Source organism: Grampus griseus (genome assembly GCF_964374135.1).
Source record: "Grampus griseus genome assembly, chromosome: 1".
NCBI classification, from domain to species: domain Eukaryota; kingdom Metazoa; phylum Chordata; class Mammalia; order Artiodactyla; family Delphinidae; genus Grampus; species Grampus griseus.
In genome coordinates, this window is record NC_139017.1 from 166,685,551 (window position 1) to 166,707,123 (window position 21,573).

At 38.8% G+C, this 21,573-nt stretch overlaps 1 protein-coding gene across 3 annotated transcripts in view; it reads left to right on the forward strand.

Moving 5' to 3' along the window:
- USP48 (ubiquitin specific peptidase 48) overlaps nt 1-21,573 on the forward strand; it is a gene marked incomplete at its 3' end in the record, with an annotated part of 66,895 nt that overhangs the window by 38,854 nt on the left and 6,468 nt on the right. For all 3 annotated transcript variants that reach the window (XM_082648600.1, XM_082648601.1, XM_082648599.1), the window contains exons 14-23: nt 836-966; nt 3,670-3,741; nt 10,132-10,256; nt 10,419-10,541; nt 10,838-10,899; nt 11,164-11,274; nt 11,839-11,969; nt 12,306-12,412; nt 14,650-14,754; nt 18,361-18,516. In XM_082648600.1, coding sequence (XP_082504726.1) covers nt 836-966; nt 3,670-3,741; nt 10,132-10,256; nt 10,419-10,541; nt 10,838-10,899; nt 11,164-11,274; nt 11,839-11,969; nt 12,306-12,412; nt 14,650-14,754; nt 18,361-18,516 — 1,123 coding nt within the window. The remainder of the gene's footprint in view (nt 1-835; nt 967-3,669; nt 3,742-10,131; nt 10,257-10,418; nt 10,542-10,837; nt 10,900-11,163; nt 11,275-11,838; nt 11,970-12,305; nt 12,413-14,649; nt 14,755-18,360; nt 18,517-21,573) is intronic.

The following is a 21,573-nucleotide window of genomic DNA, read 5'->3' on the forward strand; positions in this document are numbered from 1 at the left end:
GGAAGAAAGAAGGGTGATGAGTGGTTGGCCACAGCAGAGTAAATTTTGTGGTGACTGCTGCTGTGGCAGAGATAAAGAGGGCTGAGGCACAGCTCCTGTGGCTATATTCCATCCATTAGAAATGTTGAAGCAGAGATGTGCATCTGAGGCCTAAACAAGCTAAGGCAAGGTGCTCGCCTGTGTTCTGACATGGAATTGTGGAATACTTATGTTGGAAAACCATTCTAGCAGGCCTGGGGTGTCCCCTTTAGAGAGGCTGAAGTAAGTGTGTTAACCAGGGGTACCCAGTGGTGCATCCTTGTCAGGAACATACAGGCTTCTTGGAGTTTGTTGAGCCGCACTCTGTAGAGCACCTCTGGACTCAGGTGGCATTTATGATGTTTGGGTTTAATTTAAGTTGTATATTTCCCAAAGAAATATCAATCTAGTTCACTGTTTTGGGTCATTCCATAAACAGCCTCCTGAGTGGCCTAAACGTGTTTGTGTATATATATGTGAGTGCCTATATGCATTTGAAGGGTCAGCTATATGCAGTTTTGAGTAGTAATCAAGTGAAGGAAAGTGGCCAGTTGTTTGCTGTGATTGGCATAAATTTAAATGAGGGTTAGGAGTAGCAGGGTAAGATTTAGGATGGAAGCAAAGTATTTTCTATACGTGCAATTTAATATGAGTGAAAATGGCCAAAATGAGGAAATAGGTTAAAAAAAATTGTGTGCACAGCAGCAAATACTGAACATTTTAATTCAGTTTAGTTGTGGCCTTTACAAGGAAAGAAGGGAGAAGGACATTAGGAAATGTCACTTGCATGATTTTACATTCTCTCTCTCTTCCACAGCAATGATGGATTTTGGGTAGGGAAATCCTCCTTACGCAGTTGGCGTCAGCTAGCTCTTGAACAGTTGGATGAGCAAGATGGCGATGCAGACCAAAGCAGTGGGAAAATGAATGGCAACACCTTGAATAAAGGTAGTATTTAAAACCTGTATGTAGATGGTTGTGAATCATACCACAAAATTGTAAGCATTTGTTTGTAGTAAAATAGTTTTGATTCCCATCCACGTAATTTCTAAGACAATTTTTTGGAGTCTAAAGCTCTCAAAAATGTCTCAGAACACATAAAAAGACTTACAAGCTATTGAAAGTGAGCAAGGGCTCAACAGCTCAAGAGAGGCATTCCTTATGGCATAAGGCATTCCTTATGACCTGCTTTGGGCTTAGGGTCTCTCTAGTTAATCCCAAGCAAAATTACTTTTAATTTTGCTCCAGCTAAAATTTTTAAGAAAGGCAAGTCTGCTGCAAATTGCATAGTATGTTGTTAGCTCAGTACATTTTGGTTATAGATTATTAGCCACGCCAACAGGCTGACTTCGTCAAGTTAAATGTGCTTGAACTTGTGCATTTTTCATCCAGGAGAAGAAGCAGGTTTTGAATAGCTTTTTACTTATAAATTCTTCTGAGTTTTCTGAAGCAATGCTTTTAAATAGGAAATTATATTAATGTAAGTCAACCACTCAATTCCAATTTTGTAATCAGTATTTTATAAGATTATGGGAAATTAAAACATTAAAACCTTTTAGATTTAAAATAGAAATCAGTAGTTTGATCAGTTTACTAATTCATATACAATTAATGATCCATAAGCAATTATTTCACTTAATATTATCTCCAAATATTAGTACTTATATACATATATTTTATTATTTTAATATTCTTAACCTTTTTACTGAAATATTCTGTATTTTCTGCATTTGAACATTTGTATCATTTTATTTGGTGTGGATCTTCCCATATCACTGCTTTATTTTTGAGAATGTAAAAACACTAGAGCCACTAATAATTTTAAACTGATTTTTTTTTTAAACATTTTCAAATTTGATGAGTGATTTTTTTCTTTTGGCTAAAGTATTTTGTTGTGCTGTGTACTTCATGAACTTAACATTTGTTTCAATTTTATTCTATCATTTAAAAAAGATATTTTAAATATAGCCAGTATATTATAACAGCTATATATGGAATATAACCTTTACAAATTGTGAATCACTGTTGTGTACCTGAAACTTATTTAATATTGTACATCAACCACCTCACTAAAAAGAAAGATTAAAAACATACTTTTAGTGTGACGTGACCCAGTATGTTAAATATTTTGTGCTCTTTTAAGCCTCTTTACATATCAGTGGCCCTTTTTTTTTTTAAAAAACTGAAGTATAGTTGACTTACAATGTTGTGTTAATTACAGCAAAGTGACTAAGTTATACATATATATATTCTCTTCCATTATGGTTTATCCCAGGATATTGACTATAGTTCCCTGTGCTCTGCAGCAGGACCTTGTTTATCCATTCTGTATATACCAGTTTGCATCTGCTCACCCCAAAGTCCCAGTGCATGCTGCCACCACCACCCCAACCACCAGTCTGTTCTCTATGTCACCGATTCTTTCTGTTTCAGATAGGTTGATTTGTGTCATGTTCTAGATTCCAGTGAATTCCTTCATTTTAAGGAAAGTTGGATGCCATAATAGAAAATGCCTTGATGTCCTAGGTTAAAAATATTTTTCATGTCGCTTTCAGAGTAAAATGCTCCTCTTCTCCCGCTTCCTCCATTCAAAGGTTTTAAAAGCTTGAAGCAGAGTAGAAGTAACAAAGTAAAAAAAGCCTTTCCACCAGGTATAATCCCTGTAAATAGTGGCTTTTTATAATGGTGCTTGTTACTGGCACAGTTGTGCATCATCCTTTACCAAAACAGTTTTTATAAATTCATACATTTCATTGTATGAATATATATTTATTTAACCTATTTCAGTTTTTTACAATTAGTATGTAAACACAGATGCAGGAAATGTGTCCTTGTACCTACTTCTTTGCCTAATTTTCACATTATGTGACAGAGAGAGAGAGAGACACAGACAAACAGGCAGGAGACAGAGTTATCTGGTCATGTCTTTCCTTTGCCCATTTCTCTGCTTAAGCTTTTTAATGATTAGTAAATATTCTTTATGTATATTAAGTGTATTAAAAGTCTGTTATGTGCTTAACCTGGAAAATCCATGAATAAGAATTCTAATATCCCGCTACTTAGGACTTCTTCTATTTGATCCTGTTCACTGGTATACACAAGTACAAACTGGCAAGTGTCACAGTGTAGACAAGTAGGAGAAGCAGATGTTGAAAGAGAACTGTTAATAGGAAAAGGAAAGTTTTAATTATATCTATATTTTAAAAATTTTTAAAAAATTATATATGTTTGACATGAAATGTTAAATCCTTATTTCATTAGCCTTCTAAAGTTTTCTGTTCTTCCCTAAAGAGTTGATGGATGAAAGTGACATGACATGTAGATGATTATCCTGGTTTATGACACAGTAATCTGAATACCTTGACTAGAATTGATGGAAGGATATGTAAACTGTTTTTCAGTTTGAAAAAATGCATATTTTCTTGCATAACCCCAATCTTTAAAAAGCAAAACTGCCGTTCAGAAATTTTTCTTTCCTTTAAGGGAAAGAAATGAAACACTTCTTAGCAGGACTGCGCCGAATCACTTGGGTCTAATTTTTAAAATGTTTTAAAGTTTTCTGTGTTTGAAATTGTGTAGAGTAGTATCTTTGCTACTTTGAAATTTAAATACAACAGTAGAAGAGTTGTTATCTGTATTTCTTTTGATTAGATGAATCAAAGGAAGAAAGAAAAGAGGAGGAGGAAGAATTAAATTTTAATGAAGACATTCTGTGCCCACATGGTAAGCTAGATAATGTAAAACTTCTGTTGTTAGCCTTACTTTAGCATATCATGTATATTTTGTTAAATATTTTACACTCAAGAGCTTAGGCCCTAATACGGCAGCCATGGTAGAGCAACTGGTTTTCTAAACTGCTCATGATCCTAATGTTTCTATTCTCTTGCCCTGTTCAGCTGTTAGCTTCTACTGCCTACTTTCAAGCCAATGCCTCTCACACATTTCCCTCTCTCCTCGCAAAAAAAAATTTAAAATAATAGAATTTCCCCATATTTTATTTTATTTTATTTTATTTTATTATTATTTTTTTTTTTTGCGGTACGCGGGCCTCTCACTGTTGTGGCCTCTCCCGTTGCGGAGCACAGGCTCCGGACGCGCAGGCTCAGTGGCCATGGCTCACGGGCCCAGCCGCTCCGCTGCATGTGGGATCTTCCCGGACCGGGGCACGAACCCGTGTCCCCTGCATCGGCAGGCGGACTCTCAACCACTGCGCCACCAGGGGAGCCCTCCCCATATTTTAGTGAAGAAACTTATTGTCACTTGTCACATTGAAGGGTTTTCTGAGCTTGAAGGAGAAGAATTTCAGTTATTTCCCATTTATGTGTCTGTGTCTTTGTCCAAATTTGAACACTTCGAAAACAGCATTTGTATATTCTTCTTAGGGCTATTTCTGGTTTAGTTTCTTAGCTACTGTGTACTATATATTCTTAATAATAATTTCCTGATCCTTATTAATCCTGAATATTTGTTTATGTGTTTATTTGGTTTTAGTGAGTGCTCATTTGAAATAACTTTTTTTTTTGAGAAGGACTCCTTATATATGACACATGGTTTGCCATTCTGTCAGCCCTCTGAAAGCCAAAATGGTGTCTACTTCTCAAAGTCTTCTACTGTATAAGTTCCCCACTCACACTTTTTTTTTTTTTCTAACTCCACCTTGAGAAAAATTGGACCCAGAGAAGCTGGGATGTCAGTGATGAATCTGTTAACACGTTTGCATTTCTTGTTGTGTGCTAATGTATTGCTAATACTCAGAATTCTTTTTTTTAATTGAAGTATAGTTAATTACTATGTTGTAGTAGTTTCATGTGTACAGCAAATTGATTCAGTTATACATATATGTATTCTTTTTCAGATTCTTTTCCGTTACAGGTTATTATAAGATACTGAGTGTAGTTCCCTGTGCTATACAGTAGGTCCTTGTTGTTCGTCTGTTTTATATATAGTAGTGTATATCTGCTAATCCCAAACTCCTAATTTATTCCCCCTCCACCATCCCCTTTGGTAACTATAAGTTTGTTTTCTGTTGGTGAGTCTATTTCTGTTTTGTAAATAAGTTCATTTGTATAATTCTTTTTTAGATTCCATATATGAGTGATATCATGGTATTTGTCTCTCTGACTTCACTTAGTATGATAATCTCTAGGTCTATTCATGTTGATGCAAATGGCATTATTTCATTCAGTTTTATGCCTGAGCCTAATACTCAGACTTCTTGTTGGTCCCAATAAATTCCTTATTTTAGTTCTTACTTCATTGCCTCATTATGAACCCATACATGATGCCTCATCCTTTCCCTCATTCACACCGGTGCGGCGCGGCATGCGGAATCTTAGTTCCTCAACCAGGGATCAAACCTGCGCCCCTTGCAGTGGAAGTACAGACTCTTAACCACTGGACCGCCAAGGAAGTCCCCACACTAGTGGTTTTTTATGAAGAGTCCTGGTGGTGCTAGTGATAGTAGTTGTCACTTGAGTTGTATTTGTGTGCCTATCTTTCTGGACACAATCTCACTGCACTTCACTAGCTGAGTGGCATTCTCATTTACTGGCTACAGAACTAGGAAGTGGGGGTGAAGGGTCATCCTGGGATGTGGATTTTTTTTTTTTTTTAACATTTGTAGCATAGATGTGCACATAGCATAAGTGCCTCCATTTTGAGAGTTGAGGAATCTGTAGTAAAATACTAAGTTTTCATGCTTGGTGCTGCTTAGCAGAGTGAAACAATGCCAGAACTCAGACTGTCTTCCTCCTTCGTTCACTGACATTTGGTCTCAGCCCACCTCTCTCATCTTGTCATTTTAGTTTTACAGTTTTGACTGGAAAGCATGGCAGAGCTGAAAGTGATTTCAGGACTTATGCTGCTCGCCTCAGCTTGTCAGAAATTGTAGATGAGCTATTTTTTTTTAGATCTTCTAGCTTGATCTGCAGCTCAGTGGAATTTTGTTGCTGTACCTTGTTATCTTGCATTTAAAAAGCATAGTTCTCAACTCTTGCTTTTGCGGACGTCACCTGTCAGTGTACCATGTCCACAGGGGCAGGATACGGGACTTCACTTAAAACCTACCCCACTCTTTAGGTTTATATTAAAACTTGTTCCTGAGATGTTGTGATGGTCGTCATAGCAAACAGATGATAGACATTTATCAAATGTTTACCTTGTGCCTAGTAGTTTTCTAAGTGTGTAGATATTAACTCATTTAATCTACACAACAACCCTGAAAGGTCAGTATTACTAGTGTACCGATTGTACTGATGAGTAAGTAAACGGAGGCACAGAGAGGTGAGAGTCGTTTGCTAAAGGGTACCACACTTAATGCATAGGTTTCACCTAGTTATATAATTGTCTGAAATTCTTTTTCTTTGAAAATTTGAAGGACTTACTGTATCTTTCAATGTACCATTTGTCCAAAGCCCTTCTTAGGCAGTTTTTGTCCCTTCCACTTTTGGTAGCTTGTTAAGATCTCTGTCCACAGCATCGTGACACCTCACCCTGTGCAGGTCCTAATTCATTTATTGCTCGGGGGGTTCTATGGAAGCCATGCACATGTGTGAGGGCAGGGGACTGCCAGCTTCCCTGTTTGGGTGTCCTGGCTGGGCCATTTCACTGGAGAATTCTCACTTTGATTATCCCTTCTTGGACTGCTCAGATTTCTCCATAAGGATCTTTCATTCTCCTGCCTGGAAAATGCAGAGCTGGCTGTCACTTCCAGGGCTGTAAAGAGGAGGGCTTGGGAGTCTCTGCATTCTGTATGGAAACATTCACTTATCCGCATCTCAGCGCACTACCTCTTATCTCAGCTTTGTGTCCCCCAGTGCAGAGGCCTTAGGTTTTATATCATCAGAGAAGCTTGTGTTGTCTTTTGTGGATAGCGGGTGCAGGTATCTGTAGGGTGTATAGAAGGGCAACTCAGAATTTTAACTGCCTCTTAGATAGTCTTTTAGTCTGTTCTCTTCTGGGTACCCCTAATTCCTGGATTTGTGGGGCCAGTTCTGTGTAGTAAGTGGGTTAATGTGTAGTAAATTGGGTTACTTCTTTTGTCAGTTTAGAATTCATTTTTCTTGTCTTATCCATCCACCTTTAAGCTTCTAAAATATTTGTTCCTGTTGTCCCATCTGTTTTCTTTTATCCATCATTATGATTTTGTATCTTTAAAAAAGGTCCCCTTAGTGTGGTTTAATGGTGTTTCAGGAGGAACTGGAAGTAAATGCAGTTTTAAAACATTTTTATCAGGCTTCCCTGGTGGCGCAGTGGGTGGGAGTCCGCCTGCCGATGCAGGGGACGCGGGTCTGTGCCCCAGTCCGGGAGGATCCCACGTGCCGCGGGGCGGCTGGGCCTGTGAGCCATGGCTGCTGGGCCTGCGCGTCTGGAGCCTGTGCTCTGTGACGGTGAGAGGCCCGCGTACCGCAAAAAAAAAGAAAGAAAAAAACATTTTTATCTGGAAGTCCATGTTTGCATTTTTATATTTTAAAGCCTGTGTATATTTATGATGGATTTTGTGTGAATTAATAATGGATTATATATTCCATTATATGATTGGCTACTATCATAGAGTTTAGCATTTACTGCAGATATTCCTTATCCATCAGGCTTTCTTATCCATTTCATTTTATATTCATTTAATGGTTAACAACTTCCTTAACTACCTTGTTTATTATACCTGTTTACTAAGCAGCTGAGCAGTTAAAAAAGCAGTTTTTTAATTTATTTTTTTTACAAGTTCTTTGGATATTGTGTGCCCCCAAAGTATTAGAGTTTGAACTAGATTTTGTCGGGGAGAGGATTTATCCAGAATCTAAACTCATTGTTAACTAGATTTCTATTTTTACCAGAAGAATCTTTGGGCATTAGGTTATCGAATTATGTTTGGTGAATTCAATCTCTCATGACTAGTTTGATCTTGTATTGGGAGATGTTGCTTACAAAATGATTTTAGTTTATTGGCTTTCTTTTAAGATTTAAGAAGCAATGTTATATATTGCAGGATACAAGTCTAATTTCTAAAAATTCATATGTCACAAGTAAAAGTTTATTGTGGTGAGGTCGAACTATTCAGATACATTAAATCATGGTAGTTATTAAAATGATGTGAAACTAAATTTAGAAACATGACTAGGGGTAGAGTAGAGGACTTTCTGATTAATACTGACTTGGAAGTATTTAATATTGACTGCAGTATTTAATTTCTGACTGCAGTGAAGTGACTTATTAAGATACATTGCTGATTTTAGAAATAAACTTGTGTTCTTCTCTAATTACCTGAGTAATGCACATCTTACAATACAGCCAGTCATAAAGTAAAAGCAACCTTACATCAAAACAAGAGGCAGTGTATCCAGAGAGTCTGTGGAATCCTGTTTAAAATATGTGTTTGTGTATTTGCATTATTGTTTCCTATATTCTCCCTTTATGAACCAGATTGGGTTATAACATATGTATACAGAGGAACGGTCCCTTAAAAAAAAAAAGAAAAAAGGAAACCACTTAAAAAGTATAATTGCCCTGGAGTTCTTTCTTTCTTTTCTTTTTTTAAAATTAATTAATTATTTATTTTTGGCTGTATTGGGTCTTCGTTGCTGCGCTCAGGCTTTCTCTAGTTGCGGCGAGTGGGAGCCACTCTTCGATGAGGTGCACAGGCTTCTCATCGCGGTGGCTTCTCTTGTTGCGGAGCAAGGGCTTTTTTGGCACGCGGGCTCTAGAGCGCAGGCTCAGTAGTTGTGGTTCACGGGGTTAGTTGCTGCGCGGCATGTGGGATCTTCCCGGACCAGGGCTCGAACCCGTGTCCCCTGCATTGGCAAGCGGATTCTTAACCACTGCGCCACCAGGGAAGCCCCAGGATAGCATTTTAAAGTAAGTTTTCATAACCTCAGAGGAAATTTGTTAACAGCCTACTCAGAAATAAAGTTAATTTTTACATTGTGATCTATTTTCTCTGGTAATAAGTATATTAAAGCAAAGTAATCATTTCTTAGGATCTGTCAAAGCTCAATAAGAAGTGACGGATGGAAGTTAAGAAGATGCATTTTGAGGCATTAGAAATTATGGGGTTTAGATGAGAGAGGTCTGGTTTCATATCCTAGCTCCATTATCCACCAGTTGTGGTGACCCTGGGTGTATTAATTTCTCTGATTCTTGGTTTATTTATTGTTATAAAACACATAAAGCAAAGAATCAGGATACTGCATTTAGAAAGCCCCTGGCTTTTATACTCATGTAAACATGCAAGTATCTTGCCAATGGGGGTAGAAACACATTTTCCTTTGGAAACTTAAAGATGGTTTTCTGGGTAAAGAACCATATAGGTACTATATGCAGTTCACTAATTATCTATTGGGAACAGCTGAAGCAATAAAAACTGGAACCACAAGCACAGTGAGGGGTTGAGTGAGGAGAAAGGGCCTGAAATGCCGGAAGTATCAGTCAGCCCGGGAGGGGCTGCTGAGACTGAGGGTCACTGCCATCTGGGCGTTCCTGTGACCTTCAGAGGAAATGAAGGGTAGTGGTGACTAGCACTCTGCTTATTCTCTTCTAGGAATTTTAAAGACCCACGGGGTTCAGGGTGTTTGCAGTAGTAATAGCAAACTAACTGGGTCAATCGACTGGATATGGTTTTACGATTGAACAGTAGATTGCTTTACTATTTAAGCGTGAGTCTCACACAACTTTGAAAATAGCATTTCAATTCGGGATGAATTTAGTAAAGTAATAAGGTAAAACGGAGAAAATACATCCTGCAGGAAATCGTGGCATTTGAATGCGGGTGGAGATGAAATACAGACGAAATACTGTTAAACAACCCCTGGGGTGGCACAGGGACACCAGGATCCCTGGAAGCCCTTTTAGTGCTTCCTTCACTGGTAGGAAGAAAGGCCTAGATTAAGGACAAAGGAATGGCTGGCTTGTTTAGAATTAGATGGAATTAAAAGTTTAGAGACTTTGAAACTAAGGAAAGAGAGAGAGAATTACAGTACTTTAGAACAGAAGGAAAAGAGGCCCTACAAATTTGTCTTAAGTTTAAGAAATATAAAATAGATTTTTGGAGGGTATATATTGATTTTTTTTTTTAACCTTTTCTCTCTACTCCGGCCCCCCCCCCTGCCCTTTTTGACTTAGGGGAGTTATGCATATCTGAAAATGAAAGAAGGCTTGTTTCTAAAGAGGCTTGGAGCAAACTGCAGCAGTACTTCCCAAAGGCTCCCGAGTTTCCAAGTTACAAAGAATGCTGTTCACAGTGCAAGGTGCTGCACGCTGTCCTGACATCTGTGGAAATTAGAATGCCACCTCCCTGGATTGACTTCCCCGGAGAATTGACATGCACTCTTGGTAGGGGTTAGGGAGGAGGCAGGTCCTGTGCTGTCAGCAGGAGATGGTTGATTGCTTCCTGCTTCCTTCTCTTTCAGATTTTAGAAAGAGAAGGAGAAGAAAATGAAGCCTTGCATAAGATGATTGCAAATGAGCAAAAGACTTCTCTTCCAAATTTGTTCCAGGACAAAAACAGACCATGTCTCAGTAACTGGCCAGAGGTATAATGATTCCCACAAGGGATAGAATTCATCTCACCTTTGTAAGACCCTTGCCAAATTCCTGATGAACAGTGGTTTCAGAACAACTGAGAGCTTCTCTAATTCTCATTTGTATAGTTTTCTTATCCCGGGGATTTTACTCTTAGTTCTGGTTGCTTGGTAGAGGGCTGTATTTCCATTTTATTTATGAAGCTTGAAAGAGGAAAACCACAGTATGTGGAGACATTTCCCCTATAGGATTTAGGTTAAGAATGCAGTGAATTAGTGGATACTTTCATCTGATTTTTCTGTTCTAGGACACGGATGTCCTCTACATTGTGTCACAGTTCTTCGTAGAAGAATGGCGAAAATTTGTTAGGTATGTGCCCAAATTTTCTGTTTCCTTTTTTATTGTTGATTTTATTATTTTTAAGAATTCATGGATCCTGATCGTAGTACCTTACTTTTACTAGCATATACTGAAAGTTTTATTTCCTAATAATCTAAATGAATAATCCTGAGAAACACATTAATTACTATCATTAAAATGTATCTCTAATTTAAAAATAATCATCGTAAAAAAATCTTCTCTTTAGTCATGCAATAGTGAAGTATATTGATCCTCCTTGTTTCATTTGAGTAGAAAACCTACAAGGTGTAGTCCTGTGTCATCAGTTGGAAACAGTGCTCTTCTGTGTCCTCACGGGGGACTCATGTTTACATTTGCTTCCATGACCAAAGAAGATTCTAAACTGTGAGTTTCTTCTCTTCATGTGATTTTTTTTTTTCTTCTAGCGATTAATAGAACGTGTTTAGGAAGTTTCTCGTCTGACATAAAGAGTCTGTTTTAAGAATCTGTTTGAATTGTGGCGTTATTTCCTCTGGTATTCTCTGCTAGGTGGAGCACTAGCCTTTAAAAAAAAAAAAAGACTGCTTCTCCATAAAAATCAAGAGGCTGCCTGAGGCTGCCTTGCTCTTGTTCCTCCCTTCTCCTTCCTGGAGCCCTGCTTTCTCCTTCCAAGCTGCTGGTACCCAGGACAGTGCCTCTAGGTTACATCATAGAGAATTTATCCCTCTGTAGCTAAGTTCTTTACTCAACTTCAGTTTTCGAGGTTTAGCCATGTTGATCCATGTATTGATAACTTCAGTCCATTTTGTTTTACTGCTGTTGTAACATTTTTTTGTATGAAAAAACTACTGTTCCTTGTTGATGTATCTTTTCCTTCTTAATTTTGTATTAAATATTGGTTTTGATAATTCTGGTTTAGAGATGGAGTATGTCCTTGTGTCTTAAAGCATGTTGTGTTTTTTTGCACAGTATAGCTCTCATATGGCCCAGTGAGTGGCAAATGATACAAAAGCTCTTTGTCGTGGATCATGTAATTAAAATCATGAGAACTGAAGGAGGAGATGCAAACCTTTCAGAAACACAGTATATTTCTGAGCCTAGTAAGTTTTCATATTGCTCTTGGTTTATGTAGTTAAAAGTTGGCGTTTTAAGGGGGAAGGAAAGAGTATGTCAATATTGTATTTTCTACTTAAAGATCATGTGGTGTTCCAAAGTATATTCCGCAGATGGGAAGTATCATATAATTACCTCATTATTAGTATGTTTGTCGACAGTAAATGGATTTCCTTGTTTGCATACAATAGAATACAACGGTTAACAGAAAATATGAGTAATATTTTGATGAATACACTCTGGTAACTTTGATATGTTCTTTTAGATCTTTCATTCTTTGACAGTAATTCCTCAACCACTGCTATTTTTTTTTTTTTTTAAAGAACTCTGTCCAGAATGTAGAGAAGGGTTATTGTGTCAACAGCAGAGGGACCTGCGTGAATACACTCAAGCCACCATCTACGTCCATAAAGTCGTGGATAATAAGAAGGTACCAGTCCCTCTTGTGGTCGTGCCTAGTAATGATCAAGCTTGCCTTTTGACTTGCTGTTGGATTTTCACTAGGGTTGCCTTATTTTTTTTTTTGGTGGGAGGGCATTGTGCAGGCGGAGCCATTGGACTAGAACTGAAAAGGAATAGTTATGTGATTTATGTGGATCTAGTCAGTTATTAATCGAAACACGAATATTGGTTGAGTGTCAGCTGTGTGCTAGGAATGGTCTTGGTGCTGGGGATACAGGTGGTGCAGTAGACAGAGAAGTTACCTACCGTCAAGAATATTTGTACCTAGTGAGGTAGATCAAGAATAAGCCCATAAATTCATAAGATAATTTCAGACAAGAACAAGTACTTTGAAGGAAATCTAGCAAAGTAAAGCGAGAGACGGATAGAGGCGGAGGTGCATTGTTAGATAGGGCATGGGTATGAAAGGTGCGTCAGAGGAGGAGTTGTTTTACCTAAGCATTAACTGTCAGAGAGTCAGCCTGTGACGTGTAGTGCAGGCAAAACCGTAAGCCTAATGTGCTCAAGCAACAGAATAAGTTGTATCTAGAGCAGCACTGCCCGGTGGAGCTTTCTGCAGTGATGGAGATGTTCTGTATCTACACCGTAGCCATTAGCCGCATTTGACTGTGGAGCACTGAAATGTGTCTAGGGTGACTTGAGGAACTGAGTTTTTAATTCACTTTAATTTAAATAGCCATGTGTCACCTCTGGCTACCACAGTGGACAGCACTGGTCTAGAGAGAAGTTTCTTCCAAGGAGGGAAAGTGATAGGTGACTAGGGATCAAAATTTATCGGCCTTTATACATCACACCAAGGATTTGGGATCTTAGTCTAAGCGTAGATGTAAGCCACTGGAGTTTCAAGAGAGGTCATGGTGTGTTCTCATTTATGCTTTCAAAAAGTCACCCTGGCCATTGTGTTTGGAGTTGGTAAGGGCATAACGGAAAGAAGGACAGCCAGTTTAGAGCCTCTTGGATTTTTTTTATCTATTAAAGGGTAGGTGAAGTGGACAGATTTGGGTATAATTTGGGAGCAGGGGTGTTGCTGTGGATTGTTTTTGGAGCATTTTCACTATATTAGGAATGGCTCTTAGGTAGATCCTGACCTATATCTCTGGACATCTTGTTAATTTGATTCCAAGGTTTTGGGAATTAAAGACAAAATAGAATGTGTTTTATTTGATGATAGTTACCAAACACATTATTTTAGAAGGGTAACTTACAAATTATGCTCTAATGGTCTAGGGTTTTGCTTCACAAGTTGAATTAAGGCCTCATTTCCTAATTTGCTGAGAAAATGAAGTTGAGTAAAAATGTCTCAATTTTTCCCCTAGAATTTTCTTATATCTTTTGTACCTATTAGTGCATGTATATATTGGTATCTAGTACAAAATAGTATCCAATTTAGGTAAAGTTTTATTATTATTTTTTAGTTTGATAGCAGTATTTCATCCATCCTTCATTTTCTCAGTCTCAAGGCGCATTGGGACTCCTGTCTGAACTTGAAAAGGCTTGACGATCAGTGTACTAGGGAAAATGTAGAGCAATTTTGAACTTCTGCAAAATAACATCATTGTAAAATCTGATAACTGTTCTGCAGAGACCGCTTACAGTTATGGCAAACACATTAAATACGAGAATAAATCATAGGATAAGAACTAACATGTTAAAAGAGCACAGAAAAGAGAGAGAGCCCTTGAGTCTTGATCCTCTATCTGATCTATTACCCCACCATTGAAAAAGGTGTGCTTCCTCTTGATAAAGGTGGCCAGTCAAAGCCCCACAGCTGGGCTTCCCTGGTGGCACAGTGGTTGAGAATCTGCCTGCCAATGCAGGGGACACGGGTTGGAGCCCTAGTCTGGGAAGATCCCACATGCTACAGAGCAACTAAGCCCGTGTGCCACAACTACTGAGCCTGCGCTCCAGAGCACGCGAGCCACAACTCCAGAGCCCGCGTGCCACAACTACTGAAGCCCATGCGCCTAGAGCCTGTTCTCCACAACAAAGAGAAGCCACCACAATGAGAAGCCCACGCACTGCAACAAAGAGTAGCCCCCGTTCGCCACAACTAGAGAAAGCCCGCATGCAGCAACGAAGACCCAACGCAACCAAAGATAGATAAATAAATGTATTTTTAAAAAAAAATTTTAAAAGCCCCACAGCCTCCATAGCTCGCCTTCCTAGGGTCTGACCTACTTTTCTGTCTTTTCCTGACACATTCAGGTGATGAAGGATTCAGCTCCAGAGCTAAATGTGAGTAGTTCTGAAACAGAGGAGGATAAGGAAGAAGCTAAACCGGATGGAGAAAAAGATCCAGATTTTAATCAAGTATGTGTTGAAGCTGCTCTTCATTGTTACACCTTTTGCTGTTCTGAGAGCAGTCACTCTGAGCTCTTGGACATCTCTGCGTAGCCTATGCAGGATGTCGGTTCTCAGGACCCCTTTTTTTCCCGCTTTCCTGCATTGGGTAGCATGCTGTAGCTGCCCTGATTTCTCACGAAAAGCCATGGGCTACATTACTCTAGAGTTACTATGTGCTATTAAGCCAGAAAGGCTAAAATATACTGAAATGATTCACTTTTTACCTGGAAAGAAAACTTAAACTGACCCATATCTTGGCTTGTTGCTTAATCATGGAATCTTTGTGTATGAAAAAATTATTAAACTCAGATTCCCTGACTACAAGGAAAACACACAGTAGCCTTTATAATATTGGAGTTTATAGAAGAGACTTTTGGGTCTCTTACATGTTAGGCAAATGACTAGAATCGGCATTAGTCTTTCATTTTTCTTCTATTAAAATTACCTATTTTCTGTGTATTTTGTTAGGGTATTTCTACCCCCTTTTATTTGGTTGCTTGATTATATCCTGCATGTTCACAGTGATGTTGGAGAAAAATGTCAAGAACAGGAAATAATGTGGGCATATGTTTGGTTGATATATGATGTAGATAAGTTTAGCTTCTCAAAAAGTCAGACCATTATACACCAGAATATTCTAGATTTACCTTAAATTCATGGAATTTCTACTCTAATTAGAGTTTAGCTTTAATTAACTAGAGATATTTGTGTTCTTTCTTTACTGCTAAAAAACAGTGTAGTCGGATTATGGTTAGCATCCTCCCTGAAGGAATGAAAGTGATAAAATGGCCATCTGCTGTATCTGTTACAGAGCAGAGATTATCTGGGTTTCTTGGCCTCTCTGTGTATACATACTGATACTGTTACTTCATTTTCAACTGTGATTAAGAAAGTCTGAAAAGCACTCTTGACTTGAATCTTGGTCTCCCTGAGGAAAATGTTACTTGTAGCTTCCCAACTGGCATAAAGAGATACGTCAGCATTTGTTGATTTTAAAACACCTTTGGAAGAACAAAGTCAGGCGCTGCTGACCGTGATCAGCCACTCCTCCCAAATTTGTGTTTCAGTCCCTCAGCATTGGAGGGCCCCCTTGTCCCAGTGCTAACCAAATCCATACATTTTATGGGGATGTAGGTTTTCAGTTTTGTGGGGATATTTTCCTATAATAAATAATGCCCTCGTTAAAATTTATGTACATGTATGCCTTCTGTTCCTCGGGATGGTTTTTGAGATTATTGAGTTAAGTAATATGTCTCTTGAATAGGAGTTTGCAAACATAACAAATCTTGTTTGTTGTCGACTTGTTTTATGTTCCCATCTCCTCTACAGTCCATTTTTCAAGTCAGATCTACAAGCTAGTGTATTTGCTTTTTCCATTGATATATTTTAAATAGAAGTGTTTGTGTCCATCCTGATTTAGGACTCCATTCTCTTTCATTTGCTTGGCCGGCAGTACCATGGTAGTTTATTGGTAGTTTGTTTATTAGTGGGAGTATGGTGTAATAATCAATTGGGAATCCCTCTTCTTCTGGTAAACTTTGTAAATAAGTTTGTAAAGCTAGATATATATCTGTGTTCTTACTGTCCTTATTTCTGTCATTTCAAGCTTTACTTTTCAGCCTAAGAGTTATTTACAAAACTTTTAAAAACGTTTTCAAGTGATTTCGATTTTGGGGAACTTTAACTGTTTTAATGTCTGGTTTTACCTATTATTGTCATACCCACAGCAATTTTTAAATTGCTGTTCTGTTGCTCAGATACAGATGACAACAGATTTCACTTTTATAAATACGATAGAGAATATTTGTTGGGGAACATTGTTTTTTATGACATAATTATTTTTTGTACTTTCTTTTGTCTTCTCATTGTTGTATACTCTAGAATGTTTTAAACATTTTTGTCTTGCAAAAAAGGTGTAACCTTCCATTTTGAAAAGAGTAGTTGGTCCCAGAAGAATGTCAAGAGTTTTCAGAATGTCGGCCTCCTCAAATCTTTTCTTTGTAATACGTTGCACTATCTCAATACAAAGCTTCTGTAATTGCTGTTTTAAATCCCTGTAATATAAAATGATGCATTTCTATTTGTCCTTAATGGAAATGAACAAATCCCCTTTCCTCTTTTCTCTAAGCTAGATCAACCCAGTTCCTTTGACTTTGACCTTATCTACAATTTAGGTTAATAATGTACCCAGTATTGGATATTACTTAGGTAATTGAAAGCCTTCTAAAACCAGTGGATTGCTTTTTGTCAGATAAGTTCGATTTAAATTCTATGGATTTAAAAGAAATTCTGGGAAAGGCTTTTAGACCCATTAAAAAATATATCTTGCTTAATGTTCAGGGCTTTGTTACTTGGTTGTGTTTTATATTTCTAAAGTAAAATTTTAGGTTGTAGATATTTTCCCTTATATTCCTAATTGTGAAATTTAGGTCCAATTTCACCTTTTCTTGAATAGTTGAGATTGAGAAAAATGTGTCATGAATTTTTTTTTTTTTAACTCCCACCTTGTTTCTTATGTTAGAATCACCTGTGTGCCTCTTCAGATGCACAGCTAGAGCTGAATCTAGCGTTGTGTGGCACCTAGCCAGTGGCCTATCACCCTGAGCAAATGCTCTTCTGTTTACCCCCTGATCCTCTCTGCTTTGTAAATCTCTGGAGCTCCATTGGTGATGCGTAGGTGGCATCTGTGTCCATAATGACCCCTGAACCGCTCTGATTATGCACACCTGACACTCAGTGACAGCCTCGGAAACCAGAGGCAGAGCCTGGGGGTTACCTCATCCAGATTTAATTAAACCAGGAGAAAAGATTATTTTAAAAATCTTGTTTCATTCATTCCCTGTCCTGGTTAGCAGAATAATCTTGACTGTTAACCTCTTGATGAGGCATTTATTGGAGTATTGTAGAAAGATACTTGGTTCTCATCTATAAAAGACTGGTACAATATATAGTATATACCCATATGTATGCCTGTACTTTTTGCTGAACCATCTTTAGGTCAATTGTGCACATCATGGCATTCCACCTCCAAGTTCTTAAACCAGCTTATCAGTAGAGACAGTGTCCTGTTTACCCAACCTCAGATTTCTTCACCTATCCCAAATGTGTCTGAAGCAATGTTCCCTCCTCAAACCAGCATACAATTAAGATATGCATTGTTTTGTATCAGTTTAGACTGTTATCCAGAACAGTTATCCTGCCTCCACACCCCTTTCTTTCCCTTTTGACACTGACTGGATTAAATTTAATAATCTTAAAAAATTTTTCGGTTTATCATAATTGTGTCTTTCTAAGGTCAAAATTTTGCTTTTAAATCTCCTTTTTATAATACATACATTTTAAAATCCTGGAGCTTATATGCAGTTAGAAGTGTATTTTGTCGTTTAATTTTTTCAGTTTTGTCTGAGCCTACTAAGAACCTCCAGCGAGTTCCTATTCACTGTTGATATTGAATTTCAGATGGTTAACAGTCTGATAAATAAATTGCTTTTGCTTGCCTGATGAACTTTATGAGCACGGGTCACAGTGTGGGTAATTTCAGTGCTTTCTTTTTTTTTCGGATCTTTATTATAGAGCAATGGAGGAACAAAGCGGCAAAAGATATCCCATCAAAATTATATAGCCTACCAAAAGCAAGTTATTCGGCGGAGTATGCGACATAGGAAAGTTCGTGGTGAAAAAGCTCTTCTTGTTTCTGCTAATCAAACATTAAAAGAATTGAAAATTCAGGTGAGGAGAATATAGCTTTTGTTTAATTATGCTCTGAACTTGGAGGACCTTCCCGAGTTTCTGCTTTGCACCTAAGTATTAGGCCATTGAGAGAGGGCTTTTTTGAGTTTAGAATAATGCTTGCAGGGTCACCAAATTAAAATAACTCTTTCTTTAGAAAGAGTTTCAAAGTTTTCAAAATTAGCCAAGAATCTTTCTGTGAAGATGAAAAGTATTTTGGGGATTCTGAAAACTTGAGCAGGTTCTGAGTAGCTTTCCAATAATAATGAGAAATGTTGAGAGCCATTTAACTTGTTACGTGTTGAGGTGGTTCTTTTTGGAGGTTCATTTTAGATCGTTCCCACTCTATCCCCCCCGCCCCCTCCATTGCTTTTGCACATCAACACAGTGGATGCATTATGAAAATGCCTCCCGATACTGTTGTTTCCTGGTAGCAATACTAAAGTACTGTAAATGAGCATGCCAATGGGACATCTCAAAACCCAGGAAAAAGAGGCTGATAAATTCAAGATGTACATGAAAAAAAATCTGGCCTCTTATCTGTTTTAGTCACTGATACGGATCCCAGAAGTTGACCGAATTTCCCTCTCTGCTGCTTTCATGCGGCCTGGTTTACTGGTTCTGCATTTTCCCTCACTGCTGATACTTATCGTTGTAATTGAGGCAAAAGTATAGGCTTCCTTTGAGGGTGTGATGTGTTCCAGATTGTCCCGGGAACAGTATTTCCCTTGGTTGAACCCATGGCTCTGAAAATAAATGTGTTGGCCTGATAGCTTTACTCTGTTACTGTAGCTTTTACATCTGAGAAAGCTTGTTTCTATCACCGGCGTTCTGCCTGTCAGTGGTAAACCTCGAACATTCAAAACCTTTAAATTACAAAAAGAGCCCCTGTGGATAAAGACATTTTCAAAGCCTGTGCTGCTTTTTATTGTGGACTACCCTTTTTAAAGAATAAATCAAAAGTCAGCAGAAATAACCTCTGTCTGTGAGCATGTTACCTGCACAAATGAGTTGCTAGAAGGCAGCAGCTGTTCACAGGACAGCCCCCAAACGCGCTCTCCTTGGATGGCTCCTTTGCCGTGTCCCTCCTCTCATCTCCCGTCCTGGCTTCGAGGACCACTGTGATCTAAACAGTCCAAAGAAAGGGCAGTGAAGTGTAATTTCCCTTCAGCGATCCGTGGTGGTAGCTTCGAAAGCTCCCACTAGATGGGACCTTTTTGCCCAGCAGCCCGAGCACTGTTAGAGCTTGTGGTGGGCATGCAGGTGAGCCTCAGCCAGTGGTGGGGGGTGACTTTTTAAGCATGTAGTGCATTTTTTTTATGTTTCATGGAGCCTGTCCTCTAGGGTATACTACATTTCCAAGTTAATAGGATGGCAACTACACCCATTTATAGTTGCTTAATTCATCCACCTATGAGGCCATAAAGTACAATTTATCCATCTCCTTTCTCGGAATATGCTTGGTGTTTAATTGTCTTATTCCATTTTCCCAAAGAGAGGTTTTGAGTGGGTAGTATTGCTTGCTTTAGAAAGGAGGGAATTTTCCTTATTTCACTTTCCTTATTGCATTTCCTTATTTCAGCCACACACTCACACCCCCATGGCAAGCAGCATGGAGCCGCTCACCTTGTAGGAACAGAGTTTTCATTGTTCCTTTTATGCCCCACAGATCCACAATGCTGCACCCGCTTGTTAAACAGACCTATAGAATGTTAATTCTTCTGAAGCATTCTCCTAGCACTTAGGTTTATGAATTATTATTATACAGGGCACAGGCCTCCATGCCTTTGGCCTGTTCCCTCATTCTGAAATACCGTTTTCTCCTCACTAGTAAGCACTGTTCATCTTTCACAACATCTTTTCTGCAAAACCTGTCTTGGCCTTCAGCCACACAGCTAACTGCTCCTTTCTGTGTGCTCCGCTAGGAGCAATGTGTACTTTCTGCCACCATCTTCACTGCTTGGTTTTGTCCTCTCGACCTCTCCGGGGTGGGATTATTCACTTTATATTTCCAGTACCTAGCACGGTAGTCAACACACGGTGTGATAAATCTTCATGAGTTGTTGAATGAATTGAAATGTCCTTGTCTGTGCACTCAAAATATAAAGTATGAGCCTCCACCCCTCAGAGATGGAACTCGTGTCTAGAGGTATTTGCGGTTGGTCCAATGTGTGGTGGTGCAAAGACCCTGTGCATCCCACTTAGGCGTGTGAACTAGCATTCCTACAGTCATGCAGCTGTGACATTGCCCACATTAAGTTGGTATCAGACACTTCCTCTGTAACTGTGCTTTCTTCTTCATGGGTCGTATTTACTGACTGGGGCTGTTGCCTCTGCCTGATGCCCGTGTGCTGGGCTGCCTTCGGTAGAACTGTCCCGTCAGTACTTCTCATGTACCAGAAATAGGCTCATTGCTTCATACACAGATCATTGATGATGTCACTGCACTGTAGCCACAGATCCCTGTTGAATCAGTCTCTGCTTGCTTCTGAGAGCCTGATGTCCTTTTGAGAAGTCCAATTATGAACCTGGCCTAACAGTTAGGGAGGAGGCCAGTGTTGTTATCCCTGTTGTTATTTACCTGTGTACTATTATTAAAATCACTTTTCTGGTCACAGTCTTCCCAGCTGGAAAGCTCTTGGGCCCAGTTATATACACAGTTGGCTCAGGGCTGCTTGTTTTGTCTTGCCAGATTTTTCAAAGAGTAGAGGAGTAGAGTGCAGAAAACGGTAGAATGGTTCCCTGTAACGTGGGTATTGGTGTAGTGAGATACATGTAATGGAACATATTCAAGGAGCATGGCACTCAGTTATGCAGCATAATAAAATGAATACTCTAGAATACACCCAAGTGAAGAGTTAGAGTGTATCATCGAAGGGTACCTATGTGTGCCTCTCTGAGCCCAACTCCTCCTTACTTCGCACTGGTATTTACTCCCTGGACGTGATAAAAATTTTTCTGAATTTGAAAACAATGTTTAAGTATTATGCACAACAGTCTTTCTGAATGTATTCAACTTTTAAGACTTGGTTAGAACTGGGCTGGTGTATATGGCCC